The sequence below is a fragment of the Alexandromys fortis genome, unplaced genomic scaffold (assembly GCF_014885135.2).
Source record: "Alexandromys fortis isolate MF-2015 unplaced genomic scaffold, M_Fortis_MF-2015_v1.1 scaffold_23, whole genome shotgun sequence".
Taxonomy (NCBI): Eukaryota; Metazoa; Chordata; class Mammalia; order Rodentia; family Cricetidae; genus Alexandromys; species Alexandromys fortis.
Window position 1 is genome coordinate 1,845,766 of NW_026067907.1, and position 17,793 is coordinate 1,863,558.

Here is a 17,793-nt window from a genome sequence, read left to right on the forward strand (position 1 = left end):
GTATCCTACCATGTGCGTGTCTGGTGACCACAAAGGCCAGAAGAGGGTGTCAGATTCCCTGGAACTGGAATCAGAGTTGTGGATGGTTATGTGGCATCATGGGAGTGCTGGGAACCGAACCGCAGTCCTCTGCAGGAGCAGATGATCTTAACTGCTAGGTCATCTCTCTAGCCCCTCTGCCTGAATTCTTGATAGGAAGAAATTGCTTGTAATAGATAATAGGATAGGCACGCGGTGGTGGCGCAGGCCTTTAATCCCAGCACTTGGACAATCCCACCAGCAGAGGCAGGTGGATCTCTGGGAGTTTGAGGGCAGCCTGGTCTACCGAGCAATTTTCAGTACACTTAAAGCTACACAGAGGAACCTTGCCTGGGGAAAAAAACACAAGACAAAACAAATCACCCCATAAATAAATAAATAAACAAACAAACAAACAAATAAATACATAAATAAATGAAAACAAAACAACAAACAACAACCACTAGATAATAGGATGTTCCTCGTGTAGGTAAGGTCTCAGAGTGTCCATACATACACTGTCATCACAAAGGTCCTTAAGAAAATCAAAGATAAATGAACAATTCCCAAGTGTCACATTTACCTTCAAGGGAAGTAGGGAGGTGTGGGGGAGAGGAGAGGGGATGTGGTTGACACAGAGAAACAGACAGAGACATCAAGAAGAGACAGTTGCCCACGCAGGGCACTATTAACTCTTGGTATGAAAATGAATTCCCGAGCAAACAGAAAGCAGAAGAGACTGGCATCTGCCAGGTTTCTGACCTGTGCTGTAGAGCCTGGCGGGTGGGCTCTTTTAAGCGCTCCTGGTCAGTCCTTTCTTCAATGTCTTCAATGCTTCTCAGCAGCTCTTCTTTCTGGTCTTGGAAAGCCTTTTTCAATACTGCCAGGGCATCTGCTTCACTCTGCTTGGTTCCCAGAAGGTTCTGGATCCTCTCCACTTCTGAAGAGAGCTGGTCAGTGGTGGCTCTGCAGGAGGTCCTCTGCTCCGGGCTCCCACCCTTCAGGTGGTACTGGGCTTTGGTCAGGACGCCATCAAGACTGATGGCGCTGGGCTCTAATGCCTTCACGTCTTCAATAGCATCATCAAGGTCTTTCTTTAGGGACTCTGACTGCTTCTTACTCATGCTTTTGGTGGCTTCCACTGTTTGCCTGAGCTGGTGGAGACGAGTGGATGCAGAAGCATGGCTCTGGAGGAATTCTGCAAGCTGTGCCAGAGCCAGCTTCCGCCTCTCCACTACCTGGTTGGCCTCCTCAAAGAGCTGGAAGCAATCATCAACCTTGATCTGGAGCGGGTGAAGGTCTTCAGCTCGTCCCAGAGACCGCAACTTTGCCAAGTGACCTTGCAGACTCTCTGCTTCGCCCCTTTTCTTCTCTATTTCTGCAGCGTGGTCCTGGAAGGGAGGAGAGTCTTTGGTTCTCAGACACGCCAAAGTTATTACTTGATAAACAATAGGGTTTGCGATCTCGAGGTAGATAGCATATGGGATGGAATGCCTAGCATTTATTTATTTATTTATTCTTTATAGTTCTGTGTATGTGTGACTTGGCTTGCATGAGTGTATGCATGCATGCAGAGGCTAGAGGTCAACATTGACTGTCTTCTTCAGTTGCTCATCCCTTCATGGTCTCTCAGTGAACTTTTAGGTGCTTGATTGGGTGAGACTGGCTGGCTAGGAAGACTTAGGAATCATCTTCTCACTGCCTCCTGGAACTCGGACTGAAGGCACATGCTACCATGTCTGAAATTTTCATATGAGTGCTGGAGATAAAACTTTGGCCCTTGAACTTCCATAGTATTTTACTGACTAAGCCCTATCATCGGCCTTTAGCTTGGCATTTGGAATTCATCCACAGGGTGATGAAGAGATGGCTCAATGGTTAAAACAGATTCATATCCTTTCAAAGAACTTACAATTGTCTAGGATTCTACCTCCAATAAATACAATGACCTCTTCTGGCCATTGTGGGTAGTTATATTCACATAGTTATATTCACATGTGCAATCTCATACACACACATTTTAATATATGCATAATTAAAAAATAAAATAAAATATTTTAAAGTTATATCTATAGCAATGCTTTCCAAATCATTCATAAGCTTTTCAATTTTGCTTGTTTATGCAAGCCATATAGAACACAACACTGATGTAATTACTTTCCAATCAGGTCTACGTTTTATTTGAGTATAGGATTTGGACCAGTTCACAATACACCATGTCTAAAGCACAACAGATGATTGTCATCAATTTTAGCCCAGTTCCCACCACAGAGTGTTGAGGGACAGTGGTCTTTTATCCTGTCACTTATATTATTTTTAATATATGTTGATTGGCCAGTAGCCAGGCAGGAAGTATAGGTGGGGTGACCAAGCAGGAAGTAGAGGTGGGGCAACAAGAATTCTGGGAAGAGGGAAGTTGCAGTCTGCATTCGTCACCCAGATGCAGAGAAAGGCAGACACAGAGCAAGCAAGATGTGACTGCCTTGCCGCAAAAGGTACCAAGCCACATGGCTAACACAGACAAGAATTATGGGCTAATGTAAGTTAGAAGAATTAGTTAATAAGAAGCCTGAGCTAATGGGCCAATCAATTTATAGTCAATGTAGACCTCTGTGTGATTCTTTGGGACTTAATGACTTCAGGAATCAAACGGAACAGGAAACCACAGTCAACAACAGAGAAACCATCACTTGTTTTAATCTCGACCACGATGGCTTTAGATAGTCCCCAGCCTAACAAACCACTTCTCACTCCAGACACCTGGTCTCCTTGTACTTAAAGGTTTTCCTCTAGGACGCCTGCCTACGTAAGTCCATCCTCTCTTCACCCTTGTGAAGTTAGTCTATTGAAAGATTCTGACTTGAGTCAGATGACCAACCTGAGAGTCATTTCTCTGAAGTACCTAGTCAGAAACACTGCTTCTCTGGCAGGTTCCTCGGAGTGCCATGGACTTTCAGCCTGTCATTCTATCAGCTACAAACCTGTCTCCTGTTCTGGAGATTGTAAGGTTTATTTTTCCTTTCTTAGAGGAGGCATACAAAGCCAGCATAGAATAAACACTTAGCAATTGTTAAATGTTTTATATGGATTCTATATAGAAACTCTAGCATCTCAATACTTTGATCAATATCTGACTTTAGATTTTAATAGCACCACAATAGGCATTGTTCATAGGTTACAAATAAGGAAAATATCAATAATTCATGAATTTGGAACCATATTTATACAAAGTAGTTAATTCAGAAAAAAAAATGAGCTGCAGAGACAGTGGAATTTGTATCAGTCTTTGGTTTTGGACCAAAACAAAACAGAAAACTCAAAAATGGAAATTCTTAACATTTTATGCTCTAAATTACAGTTGTTGTTTTTGTTGTTGTTGTTGCTGCTGTTGGGGTAACCCTGCTGTTTTATCTGAAATCTATCTGCCCAACACAGTGGCTGGGTTCATAAGTCCAATTATCAAGCCATTTTTTCATACAAACACGAAAGCTAAATTGTTGCCATGTATGTATTTTAGTGTGCTACCCCTTTGAATTCAAGGGGCCCTTTCTGTTTCCAAATTCAAGGGGCCTCTTTTTTGAACACGTCTATTTCCATCTTGAGAGAATCCATTTTACCTTGTGCCGGGTGAGAGCCACTTGATGGTCCCTTAAGCTTATCTCTGAAGTCGCTTGCAAGTCGCTGAGAAAGTTCTTAATCCAGACAGAGAAGGAGAACAGCAGCTCATCAAAGCCCTGGTGCTCAGCCAGCACAGCCTGGAGGAAGTGCATCCTGCGGGGAGAGGGGCAGTAAGTGGTGGGCTGTGACCTGAATGCTTCCTCTGGAGCTTACTCCCCGAGCAAAATAAAATAGCTATACAGAGACAAGCCAGACCTCTGGGTATATTCAGACCCCCAAGCCCTGTCTTTCTCCTAGTCTTCCTGCTCTTTGGGACCCCCCTGTCCACTCTGGTGGGTTGCTCTTCCTTCTCTGTGCTTTTGCACCGCGTTGCCATCACCACACCTCAGCTGTATCTGTTGCTCTAGCAGTATCAGCACCACTTGCAGAGTGGCACCTCTTCCTGGGCCCAATCCCACCCATCTCCGGTCTAGGCCCTTTCCTCTTGCCCAGTTTCTAGAAGCACCCTAAATTGTCAGTCTTACTGCCCCCATACCTTCCCCAGCTACCTACACTCAAGGTGACAGCCAGGCAGGTCTTCTGTTAGAGCTAGGAAGATGAACTCCTCAAAGCTTATGACGTGCGATAGTGGTGTCCTGTGTCCTGCTTGATCTGTTTCTCTGGGTCCATCTGCTAGAGCCTGCCTGCTCTCCCACTTATCTCTCTGGTGCATGTCCATTCATTCCTGTCTTAGAATTTTTGCCCATCTTGTTGCTCTACTGTTTATGGGTCACCAGAGCAACACCTATCTGCCTTGGCGTACTGCTCAGGTGTGTCTAAAGTGCCTCAATGCCTTATTGCGTTGCTTTATTAATGTTTACTACCAGGAAAAAAAAACAGCCTCTTTCATTTGTTTAATGATACATTTATTTCCCCCAACCCAGTCTTGCCCCTCTTCCCACTCCACAAGTGCAAGAATTTTATTTGTTTGTTTGTTTGTTTGTTTGTTTTTTTGTAACGAGAGAATTGGAAAAGAGGACTGGCATATTTGCAGAGATCAACCAACTTATAAAACCAGGGAATTAACTTATTACTAATAGGTGACTGAGATCAGAATCCAAATTGGAATTGAAAATAATAACCCTCTGATATTAATACATATTCCAGTGGTGTACATTCAGTTTCTCTACAGACTATCTATGCTCCACGTAGCTTTAACTTGATTGTTAATTGACGGAGGAGGGCCCAGTCCGCTATGGGCAGCACCATTCCTAGGCAGGTGATCCTGGGCTAGCTGAGGGTGGCCCTGTCAGTGAGCCAGCAAGCAGCCTTCCTCCGTGGTTTCTGCTTCAAGTTCCTGCCCTGACTCCCCTCAGTGGTGGACTGTGACTCGGAAATGTAAGCTGAAATTTTCCTAAGTCTCTTCATCAGTTTTATCACATGGATATACTACGAAACAGGAAGCTACTGGAACATCTTGCATGCATAGCTTTGTATCTATACGTAAATATATATATATAGCTTCTACTTTCAATGCCTTTATGTCAGCTAAAAGTCCTCCCATTCATTCTCCCTGGGAGTTAGTAAACAGTCCCTTGTTCCAAGGGAAGCTTCTTGACTTTGAACAACTATTATTGATTCCTCTCTGTGACTTTCCCCCGGGCACATAACCATCCTCTTCTCCCTCCTTTCTATAGTTCTCCGTGCTCGCCCCTCTCATTTTCCTCTCATGGGTTTCCTGTTGTCCTCAGCTTGGTTTTAAAACCACTCAAGATTAAGTTTTGTCCACTCTAATGGCTTTGGCACCTGGCGTGGTGCCTGGCACGCAGCAGGGACCCTGCCAATGTCTTTTGGTTGATTGCACACATGAGAGATAACAAGAAGCAAGCACAGATGTTCTCTTGCTGGGTGGCTGGCTAAGGAGGAAGGTTAGCTGTTGCTTCTCAGCCTCTCTGGGTTAGCAGATTTTGACCCCAGTATCTGATTCCAGAGTCTTTATTGGTAAAAGAGAGTGACAAAGACTTAGCTGAAAGTTATATTTGTGGCTGCAGAGGCAGAGGCAGTCCTGACAGGACTTCTGTGTCCCCGTCGGGCCTCAACCTGAGCAGCTGGGCAGTGTTTGCGAAACCTGTCAGTAGCTGAACCAGCCATAGATTCAGGTGCAGCTGCTACGCCAACAATAAAACCACTGGAAATCAATACCAGTTACAGGCATGCTTTTAATTAGAAAGATTCATATGCCAAATATTAATCCTTAACTTAATTAAGATTCAATCCATTTTCACCCCCATTTAATGCTACATCATTTTATTATGTTTCTCCAGATGTGTACATTGGAGTGAAAGGGAGAAGCTGTCGTGTGTAAAACACTTCTGGCTGAAAAATAAATAACACACAAGGCAAAATATTAGTAGCCATTTTCTCCCAAATAGAATAAATAATACAAAAAACAGCAACCTTCTCTATTGGATGTGTTTGAGCTGGGTTCATCACTGGGCCCACTGTGAGAGCAATGCTTGGCATCCAGGTTCTCTAGCAACGTTCACTTTTGAGGACCCCTGGATCCAAACATGACAGACAGAGTAGTTTTCATCTCTTCTATAATCTTCCCTTGAACAGGCACATTAAGTAAATCAAACGAAACACACTGTTCACCCTAGCAGACAAACGAGCATCATTCGGGGCCCTTTGGCAAGGAACCAACCTTCTGTTGATTGTCTGTGGTAAGTCTCTCCAGCGCTCATCCAGCTGTTCCAACTGCAGCTTCATCGCCGCCACGTCGTCCTTGGAGGCCGCTGTGAACAGGGTTTCCTTCAGTTGCAGGAGATTGCTGTACACAGAGGCCTGGGACACAACTTCGTTTTGCAGAGCCTGAAGAACAGTGTAAGACAGGCCTCACTCTAACAGGACTGACCCAGCGGAGCGCTTGAGGCTGGCTTTACATTCTTGTGTGATTCATAGAGAGTTGTTGTTACTTGGTTTATCATGGGCTCTTGGCCACCTTTATCATTTTTTTAAATGATACTGAGGCCTGTTTGGTTTTCCCGTATCTGAGTAACAAATAGGCAATTTTGGAAGCTGTGTGTTTCTCTGGCAATGAGGAAACTGAGTAGACAAACAGAGTCAAGGACAATCTACTGCAGAAGAGATTGCCAATCAAGATGTTATTCCAGGCACTGGGAATATGGTGTGGCTGTATGTTAGAGGCTTTATTAGGCAAAAATGAAGAACTTAAGGGGGTGTTCATTTTTTTGCATGCAATACAACTGCTTTATTTTTATTTTTGATGATTACACAATGAACTTCTTGGATGCTCTGATGCCTTTGGCTCTTGCTAATGAGAAAAATCAAAGATAACGGCAGCTGATTAAATGGTTAAATTAAAGTGATCATAAGCGAGATGACATAGCACATAGTAAACACTTATCAAGAGGCTCCTTTTTCTTCTCTATGGGGCCCTACATAGGATGCAAACAAAACTGCAGAGGTAGGAAAGGATGGAGAACCCTTCCATGATGACAAGGAAGACCCCCTGTAAGTGTTGGACTCAATGCTGGGGAGGATACAGGAAAGAGAAAGCCTGGGAAGAGCAAGGCCAGGAGGTGAGCAGCGTAAGCTCACTTTGTCAGGTCACAGCTTGGGGGGGGGGGGGGCTTGGCTGACTGCAGTGTTCAGACCCTGTGACAGAGGCCTCTGATCTCCCTTAGTCTTCTCACTGGCTGACACTCATTTTTATGGCTTCAGTGTTTGAAGAGGTACCTGGTTCACAGCAGGCTCCCTTCAATATTTTTATTTTGTTTCACTGAACAAATAGAAGGATTAACAACAAGATAAACACAGGCATCGCCAAAGTGGAGAGTGGATTTCTGGTTTTATTTATAGGGAAAGGAGCCATGGCTCTCCTTCTGGAACCTCATTTCCTCACTTGTAAAAGGCTCAAACTGAGCTGTGAGCCCCTTCACCCTTAGGGAAGCCCCAGGGTTTCTGGAAAGTGACTTTTGGGAAGAGGAAGACCATTCGAGCTTTGTAAGCCAGAGTGGGAAAGGTCGAGGGGCATGGCGCCCTCCCGGAGTCAGGGAGGGAAGAAACAGGAGGTGGCCAGTGTCTTCAGACACTTCAGATATCCCAAAGGGACTACTAGGAAAAATATCAAACTAGCAGGTCTCTGCTTCTTTTGCTAGTTACACCGAAGAGTGATGTCGGAAGTCAAGAAAGAATCTATTGTACAATAGGGAGTCTTTTCAGAAGCAATTTTGCCTGCTGACTTTTTTGGCTCAGACAGCATCCTTAGAACACATTACTAATATCCAAAAATCAGCAATATTGTCTGCAGCTTTAATAATAAAAATGTTTAGAATATTGGCTTCTCAAGAATGCTTTAACCCACAGTCTTTCTGTCTTCCTATGGGGCTTCATTTGTTTTTCTTGTCTTTCTTGAATATAACAATCATTCTTGATTTCTTTTTACATTCTATTTTTTTTTCAAAAACACATTTTTGTTTTAAAAATTCACCAATATTCAAAAGTGGAGCAATTATATTTGCTGCCAACCTCACCCAATCTATACATTTCTGACTTGTCCATCCTCCTCCTGGAATGCCAATTATATTCAGACGCTACATATTGTATTATAGGGCTGTCTAAGACACCATGGACACAGGGGACCACCAAGCTCCCATTGTCACCATGTCTGTGAGTCGGGATTGCCCTCTTTCTTTCAGCACGCCTGGACGCCAAATAGTGCTTTTGGGATGACCAAGGGACTTAGATACTTCATTAATAAATTAACTTGAAAAAGCATCCATACAAGATCATTCCATTCCTCCCCCCGCCCCCCGCCCGCCTTGAGCGTACCTGGATTAACTGTACTTCACTCTCCACCTTGACTCTGTCAGCAGAAATGTCCTTTTCTGGAGAACTGGCTATGGCTTCGCATCGCTCTAACCAGGTCAGAAAGGGCGACAGCTTCTTCTCCAGCCTAAAGAAAGAGATAAAAAGACATTACTTCATCCAAGATGGTTATTATACTAGAGACAAGTTCTCTCTAGGCTGGCGGGTCTACTAGCCATTTGAACTGTTACAAATGATGCTCACTGGCTGTGTTATTCCTGCAGACCAAAGGGATTAACGTCATTCATTTTCATGCTAATTCTCACGCACTTGCTCGCATCTGTACAATAGGTCAAGATAAATGCACTTCCTCTCTACTCTCAGGCTTCCTTCTCAAGGGATACCCTGCAGTAGACATCCAAACTCACTCATATATCTAGGATGACTATTTCTCATCCCTTATGGAGCCACTCATCTGGACTCCCCTGTCCACCATGGACAGCAAGTCAAGAGCTAATGCTGCTCACCTTTGCCAGTGGGCCAGCAGGTCCTCCAGTGCCTTCTGTCTCTCCTTGGCCTGGTGCAGGATCTCCTCATACTGCTGCTGTAAGGCCGCAGCCTCCTGGGTGCAGGACTCTCTGTTCGCCGCCTTCTGGGCGCTGGCTGAGAAGGTGGTGACTGTGCTGCTGAGAGCCTCCAGGGCCTGACAGAGATCCTGAGGAAAGAGCAGAGGAGACAGGAGCGTCCTGATTCACAGGAGCTGTGGGACAAAATGATTCACAGTACCTGCAAATGCAGATGTCAACCTATGCACAGTCTACTTGCTCTATACCCATGCCAAGCTCAGTTTATAAATCAAGAAGGGCAAGGGACTCACAACATAAGTGAAGACAACAGTTATAATTACATCCTGTAATTGAGATGATTGGTACTGGCTGTCAACTCGATTGGATCTGGAATCAACTAAGAGACACACCTCTGGGAGGGTCGATGAGGATATTTCCCAGGAGGTTTATCCCTCCAGGAGCACTCCTGAGAGAAGGAGGCCTGAGGGGAAAGTTGTCACTTTTTGCCTGTCCACCTTCATCCATTGCTGGTGAGTACACCTACTCCACTGTTGCTGTTCCTCCTGCTGCATCCTCTGCCTCCCAATAAGGAAGACATTCTTTCTTTAGGCATCCTCCAGACCGCCAATGCCTGATTGGAACTGCAAATGGTCCTGAAGACAGTTCTCAGGTTCTCAGTCCCTCCAGCATGCAGACAACTCCTGCTGGGCTACCCAGGGTATCCTGTGATCAGTGTAGTAAACCCCCTTGTGTGATACACTCTGCCAGACCCTTTCCAGTGGAATGAAGGTTTTTTTTTTAAAGGTATGATCTACCTATTTCTAAGATTTTTACCTTAGTATCATTAACCTATGCTTGACGTCAGGTAACTGAAATCCCAGAGGTCAGAACTGTGGCTGAGGGAGATATCTGGATGGCAGAGACAGCGTGGCATGAGGCCCATTTTTCAGTGAGACCCAACACAACCCATCCAACCCTTCAGTCAGAAAGGCTGCCACGGACTTCAACAATCCAAGAGTGTCCTGCTATGATTTTTGTGAGACATACTGAATATGAGGAGAAAGTGGCTTCTGGGATGCAGAAATCTAAAGGGAGTTAGACTTTCCCGGGGATGTGGCCTGTGAGCTCTCTCAGCGGGTAAAGGCGGCTGCCATCAAACAGGGATGACTGACTTGGATACCTCTGACCCACATGATAAAAGAAGAGAACCAATTTCTGTAAGTTGTCTTCTGACCTCTACACCACCCCTGGTAAGAAATATGTAAATGTATTTTTTAAAAAAAAAAATCATGACGACTATGTTCAGGGCACGATCATGTCTTAGACATAACACATTGAAAAAAGAATGCACGGCTGTACAGTTTGAATAACATCCTTTCCAGATGTGTTCTCTGGGCCTGCAGCTCCCTTCCGCTGTAGTAGAGACAAGTCTGTTGCATGCGTGTCTTTAAAGCAGGGACCATGAATGTCGTTTTGCTCCCCAGTCAGCGTGTTTCCTGTGCGCGTCTCTTTGTACGTGATTCTCGAGGTTTGCGCCTTTCCCTGCGCATTCTCCCAGGGCTAGTGGTTGTCTTGCTGAAGACTGATAGCAATTGGGAGTTACGCAGCCAGGTCAAAGAAGCCAATTCTTAGAGATCTTTTCATGGGGGGTAAGGGATTCTCTCACATCTAAATGTGGCTGGTTAGCATCTAAAATTCACTCTGCACGCGTCATTTTTTCTTACACAAAATAGTGGAGAGGAGGACAGGGACTTATTAAAGAGCTAACTTGAAAACATCACATATTCTGATGAGAAGAGAAACATATCTATACATACACTCATCTATAAGCACATTTGCACATCATATATATCTATGTGTGTGTGGTACGCAAGTGTATGTTTGCATGTGTGGACATGTGTGGGTACACACATACAGAAACTCAAATTTGAGATTGGGTGTCTTTCTCAGTCACTCCCCACTTTGTTAGTGGGTGCAAGATCTCTCCTGAACCCAGAATATCTCTGACTAGTCTAGTCATCCTGCCCTTGTCCTGTCTCTGCCTCTTGAACATTTCAGAAGGCCACTGTGCCTGGTCTGATTTTCTATGGGTGCTTGGGATCCAACAGGTACTTACATACAAGTACTTTATCAACTCACGCATCTCCCCTGCTCAGTAAATATCTTTTAAATGACTATCCCCTTTATAAATATGTATTTGTTATAATATTAATCTTATATAATATATATTATATTTTTAAAAATGGGAACTAATTTGTATACTCAGATGTTTTGTTATAAGAAATGATGTTGTTTGAACCATTTAACTCCTCACCTAACCTAAAATATTTCCAAGTTTAACTCTCACAATATTTGCTGTTTTCCTTTCAAGTAGGAGTAACCAAATTTTTGAGTGGATAAATATGAAAAAGTGTGGCTATGCGCTCTCACCATATGCTCTTGGAGAACCTTGTACGTCTCTGCAACTGAGGAACATATTTTAATAGGATCAGCCAGCCGCTCTGCAAATTCAGACACAGATTGCCGGATCTAAAAAAAAAATGGCGGGACATAAAAATAATTTAAGCTATATACCAAGGCAGAGGAGGTTATCGAGGACTCGGCAATCTTTCTTTTGTAGATGAGTTTTTGATGTCATGATTGCATTTTTAAAAAGGCTTTTTAATAAAATCTAAAATCATTGCAAAGGTACTAAGACTTAACACAATGTATAATGAGGTTTGTACATCTGAAGGTTACCGTATATGTAGCGCTGAATGGAGTTTCTAACCCTTGTTGGGTTGTTAGCATGTGGTCTTTCTTTATTGCTCCTTTTCCAGAGTGTTCACTGTATTTCCATGTATTAAATATGTAACTTTACCACACAGGGGCCGGTTCTCACCTTTGACAGATTCTCTTCAAACTTTTGCTGCTGTAATAAGCGCCCCAGGATCGTCCCTTCCAGGCCCCGTGCGTGTTCACACAGCTCCTCCCAGTATCTTCTTATTTGGGTCAGCTTGGCTTTGATGCGAGCAGACTCTCCAACGGTGACGAACTGGACAAAGGATTGGGCTTCTTCTTCTAACCCTACAATGCTGTCGATTTTGCTTTCTATTTCTTGAATTGCGACCTAATATTTGAAACAAGAGGAAACGTCAGTGAGGGCTGAGTAGGCTCACCTTCGTGAACTGACACAGCAGCAGTAGAGACTACCTACCAGGACAGCAGGCCTCACTGACATCTAAACACGTTCAGGTCAGGGGCAAGCAGCTGCAAACAGACGCCACCTGCTTCCTGGCCTCATTTGGGGAGAACAGATGCAGAGAAGCACATGAGAAAGTGCTTGGGAATGGTGGCGGTGTGGGTGGGATGGGGGGGGGGGGGGGGGGGGGGGGGGGGGGGGGGGGGGGAGAGAGAGAGAGAGAGAGAGAGAGAGAGAGAGAGAGAGAGAGAGAGAGAGAGAGGGCCACGTCTCGCGATGACATAAGCGAGAAGCTAGCCCTGTGCTCTCACAGTACGTCTAAAGACAGAGGAGTGTGCGGTTTCCTCATCGAGAAAATATTAAAGGTCAGCTGGTCTGGGAAAGCTGTGTGTTCCAGAAACTTCCAAAACCGGTCGTACCTGCACGTATTTAACCTTTCCAAATGTAACTGAGTATGCTGGGTTTACTAAACCCTTTCTAGCCACACATTAAAAACGGCCTTTGACAATCTATCATTTATTCCTTCGGCCGGTGGTTTCCCACCACATAACTCAGCAGTGTATCCAGCCTCCATCATCAGGAACCAGACACACCCGATCTAAGAATTTTAATAGCTGATGATTTCTGATAGGACCTGAGATTCCACGGCTCTCTTCACTGGCTAGGTACTCTACAGAAAAATAATGTGTACATATCGTCCATTTAATCTGGGACAGACAAGATACTCAATAATGTCAGTCATTGCAGGAAAGGAACTGAGAGCTGTGTAGGATGTGTGCAAGTATGTGTGAACAGCAGTGGATGGGGCCTCAAACCAAAGAAAATGTAAGTTATTTCTCTGAGGGGTGCAAATCAAGCAAAACAATATGAAATGGAAAATCCTGTTACCCTAGGAAAGCTAAATTTGTGACTTCTGTCATGATGAGACAATTGGAAAGAGTTTGGGTCACCTTGAAGTCTGTTTGGCATAACCTTTCATTCTCAATTTTTATATGCATGGCTACATGGGGTACCTGGTAGATAATTGTTATCTGAGCATAAACAGTCTCTGTTTCTTTTGCTGTCTTATTGGATTCTTTTTGGAAAAAAAAACACTCATAGTTCAAAATGTGTATTGCCTAATATGCATCAATAATTTGTCTACATAATCACGGCACATAACAGAAAGAAACTTAGTTGAGAATAAAATTATGAGTTCTCAGGTCCATTCATCTCGTCAGCAAACTTGTGAACACAAGTCTTGGAATTAGATCATGAGGGTGTGTGTGAGTGTGTGTGTGTGTGTGTGTGTGTGTGTGAGAGAGAGAGAGAGAGAGAGAGAGTGAGAGAGAGAGAGAGAGAGAGAGAGAGAGAGAGAGAGAGAGAGAATCCTACCAGAGGTAAGATGGAAAGGGAGCCAGGAATATGTTGTTGCTAATTGTCAGTATTGGAGAAACACACAATGCTGAACAAGAATTGGCTTAGACTATCTTTACAGCCTGCGAATGCTCCATCAGTTTTAACTGTCAGCTTGATTTAAGGTGAAAAGGATATTGCAAATGTATTTTTAATCTCTCTGAATTAGTGTAAGGATTCAAACCATCAGTTTGGCGTTGGACTATGAACCTTCTATGTCAAAGTCTTTTGGATTCCACTCTGTTGCTGCGTCTGTTGACACACATCTTTTTTGTCACTCATATCTGTTTTATATATTTCAGATTATAACTGAAGTGCCATTTTGGATGTATCAAAATGTATTTCCAGTTTGATGGTAAGAAAACCTGTAACTGCCTATATATTTAATAATTAAATATTTCTAATTTTTCCTGAGGAATGGGATGGCATCTGATCATTTTCACAATTCAGAATTGCTCTGAAAGGACTAAATATTACAGTAAGTGAATTACTGGATGAATAAAATAAGTCATAAAGTGATTGTTAATCCCTGGAAGGAGAAGTTTTGAGACCAATTTAAATGTATCTTTTTTTTTCTTAAAAATTTAGTGAAAATTATTAAGTGACAATTTTTTTATTAAAGAGTTAAAATATTCATAAATTCTGTCTCAGGGCTTGGTAGCTGCTCTCCCGGACAGGCTGTGTTTGCCACATCCTAGGGATCTCTGGTAGTGCAGGATCTGGCGATTAAGAGCTGAACACCACGCCACCCTCCCACCCTGCACATGGCTGCCACGTGTTCTGAGTCACAGCGTGAAATGTGTCCTCACCTCGGCATCTATTAATATATTTAGTGGCAGAGGAGTTTTCCATTTTAAACTGTGAGCAGAGCTAGCAGAAGGAAGTGACCAAATCTGAACCCGTGTGGCATAAGATTGTGTAAAACAGAGAATGTCTGTCTAAAAGGGGACATGGAGTTCAGAAGGAGGACATGGTGGGGATTCTGAAAGGCGTTAGAGCGGAGGGAGGTTAGGTGCTAGATATGATCAAAATATATTGTACACATATAGAAAATTCTCATGTTATATATACATATAATTTTCAAAGAATATATATAAACAAAGGATGCTCACTCCAATCTCAATTATTTTAGCCCATATTATTTAGCTTTTCTACTGCAGTGGTCAGCGATAACTTGTATAGTTGCTGTTTTGGCAGCGGAAGTGCTAAGGCACCAGAATGACTGTCCAGACAACAAGTTCATCTATGAAAAGAACAAACACCAGGGCTAAGGGCTTTCTCTACAAAAGAAATATTTCTAGCTCCCCCTGCTGGTTAGTAAGGGTAAATGCCACTAATGCATTTTGGGTGGGTGGAAAGTGGTTTTTTGTTTGTTTGTTTGTTTTTGCTTTTTTGTTTTTTTTTGGGGGGGGGCTTTTTGAGACAGGGTCTCACTACACATCCCAGGAGGTCCTGGAACTCAGCAAGTAGACCAGGCTGACCTTGAACTTTTGACAATCTCTTCACCCTTACCTTGTGATTTCTAGACTTAGAGAATGTGCCACCACGCCTGGCTAACACAGCTAATACTTGAGTCTGACATTTGGAACAGTTCTTACATAGGGCAGTTGCTTGTGGATGATGAATATATTTCATGATGTATAAAGGCATGAACAGGGCAGTCCATGGGCGTCAAACCAAAATCAAGGAGAAGAATAATGCAACCATAAAAAATAGTTTAATGACATCGCACACAATATTGAGTTTGAATCTGTAAGTCAGACAGTATCAACACACAGTTTTATCTAGAAAGAATCATCAATCATGACCTCTTAGCTCGGCGTGAGTTCAACTTAAAAGAGCCACGGAAGAATGGAAGATTTGTCCTGGGATCAAATAGGTTTTGGTGATATAAATGTAAGAAAGGAAGGGAGATTATAAGCATAACGCGTGTGCAGGTCACCTTGATTTGGCTGATCTGCACGTCCAAGGCAGACGCTGACGTTTCCAAGGCTTTGAGTTCGTTTTCCTTCTCACTTATCCAGGTGGACAGGCTCTCAAAATTACTGCCAAAGTGATCCCACTTGATTTTCACCATTTCCATGGTTTTAATACTAAAATTAACCAAATTAAGTTAAAAAAGCAGTATTTTCATAAAGAATAGCAAGACAATTTCCCCCCCTATACTTCACCAGGTGCAAGGTCTTAAGGATATTCATGATTCTTTCAGAGCAGAAACTATTTGAGCAGGAGAATCATACATACTTGATGTGAGCTGCCTGTCTGAGCCAAGCCTTCCTGTCTCTTGGGGGAATGGGTGCTGGAGGAGGCAGCGCCCATATTACATTGTGAGTGGAGCTGCACTTTGAATGCAGTTTTGTGCTGACTTCGAAGGGTGTGAGCCCACAAGGTCAAGCTCTGCACAGAAGCAGCTACCCTCAGAACGCAGAGTAGGGAACTCTCCCAGAAGAGCTTTGGGGGTTTGATTGTTTGACAGGCTACATTTGCTTTTAGGGCGAGGTACTAATGGGACACTTTATACTGAAATACTTTGGTAAAGTGCGCATTTGTGACTCCAGGTAGAGCCGTGGTCTAATCACAGGCTGCAGGGCAGCACCTGCCGGCCACCATCAGCTCCGTGAAGCCTTTGGTTTGTAACCTATAATGGTCTCTGCGAGCCACAGGTCTCCTACAGTCCTGACTCCAAAAGACTTTCACAAACACTCATTCATGAGCCCCTGAACTATTTACAGACAGTGCTGGCTCTCTGTGTGGTAAGTCTAATGGATTGAATTTCAACTGGAGAATCTCAGTTGGAATTAGCTCTGGACATATAACCAGGTGAACATGGCTTTTGGTTTAGAAAGAAACTAGAAAACTATACTAATCCTAGCACAAACTAACCGATATCCTTGGGTGAAGGAAATGTAACTGAGTATACCTTATTACAAAAGGCACTTGATACCAAGAACAAACATGGCATCAGTTGATTGTCAAATTCAATAGTGGTACAGTCTCGACTTTGAACCCTGTGTGTGTCTAATGCACTTAGCAGTATACAAAAATGCAAATGCAATCTATCTTATAGTACATGTTTTTACATAAAATTTAGCTTCAAATGGTTATTGTAATCCATTTAAAAGTAGCTTTGTTTTTAATATATTCTCAAGATTTGCTGTTTACATAGTTTGGTACAGTTTATCAAATATAAAGTTGTCAAAGTTTTGAGTCAGTTCAAATAAGATACTGATCAAAGTTTAAAGTTTAGGCAAATATAAACTGTTCAGTGCAAGGCCCCAAGACTACTAAAAACAGTTTTCACATTCTGAAACCCTCCCTGTGATTGCAGTCCTGTTTCTTGAGAGTCACGGACTATTATTCAATGTGTCACTGAATAAGAATGTCAGTGATATTAGTTTAGAGACTATTGGCTATGATATCATAAGCTTATCCCCAAACTCTGTAGAAGGATATCACAGGGACACAAGCTTATTTCTTCTTTTCAGATAAATATTAGAATTTTCAAATCAAGATAGAGTTTTTCAGGTAATTTCTGGAAGGGGAATATGAATTCATGGTAATTTGAATACTGAGGTACTATGGACATAGTCATGAACTTTAAGTTTGAGATATTCCTTCTACATGATATGCTCTTAGGCCTTTATTTCCTCTTCAATAGGTGACACTAGAATAAAATAGTTAAAAAAAAGTAAACATGGGTTATTTTTTGGAGATTGCCTCTGCATAATATGAAGGCCACAGAAATGAACAGATATGGCTTAGTGATGAATATACCAGTTTAGAATGTAAACACCACATTGCTCGTATACTTTCATTATTATGGATACCAGGTCCTGGGCTGAGAACAATTTTCTTTTGGATTGTGAGTTGCTTCCTCAAGACAGGTAGAAACGTACAGACACCTTGAGAATTTTGAAAGACTGGAATAAGAGACAGGAGAGACCGCACGGGATGCTACCCCAGAGAGCAAAGGTCAGAAGTTGTGAAGCACATACTCTTCTTCAAGCGTGTCTTCGAGCTTTTTGACCTGCTCCTTGATTGACTTGGCCTGCTGCTGAAGCAGCTGCTTATTCCTGGGCCCCAGTGGCATTTCTGAGGCTTCCTTGACAAGGTTCTCAGCCTGGGTGGCAATGCTTTCTGTACGCTTAGAAAACTCCTAGAAAAACAACACAAAGAGACACACAAAAACAAAGATGGCAGCACTGT

The 17,793-nt window shown here is 43.0% G+C and overlaps 1 protein-coding gene across 12 annotated transcripts in view; it reads right to left on the reverse strand.

Annotated features, from left to right (window-relative positions):
* Syne1 (spectrin repeat containing nuclear envelope protein 1) overlaps window positions 1-17,793 on the reverse strand; it is a 461,878-nt gene that overhangs the window by 275,783 nt on the left and 168,302 nt on the right. For 11 of the 12 annotated variants that reach the window (XM_050135800.1, XM_050135794.1, XM_050135793.1 and 8 more), the window contains 9 exons: window positions 17,583-17,743; window positions 15,530-15,680; window positions 11,893-12,120; window positions 11,442-11,540; window positions 8,973-9,160; window positions 8,470-8,593; window positions 6,320-6,486; window positions 3,636-3,789; window positions 781-1,409 (listed from right to left, as the gene is read on the reverse strand). In XM_050135800.1, the coding sequence (XP_049991757.1) occupies window positions 781-1,409; window positions 3,636-3,789; window positions 6,320-6,486; window positions 8,470-8,593; window positions 8,973-9,160; window positions 11,442-11,540; window positions 11,893-12,120; window positions 15,530-15,680; window positions 17,583-17,743 (1,901 nt within the window). Of the gene's footprint in view, window positions 1-780; window positions 1,410-3,635; window positions 3,790-6,319; window positions 6,487-8,469; window positions 8,594-8,972; window positions 9,161-11,441; window positions 11,541-11,892; window positions 12,121-15,529; window positions 15,681-17,560; window positions 17,744-17,793 lie in introns of those variants that run through there. The other variant, XM_050135804.1, reaches the window with a different exon arrangement.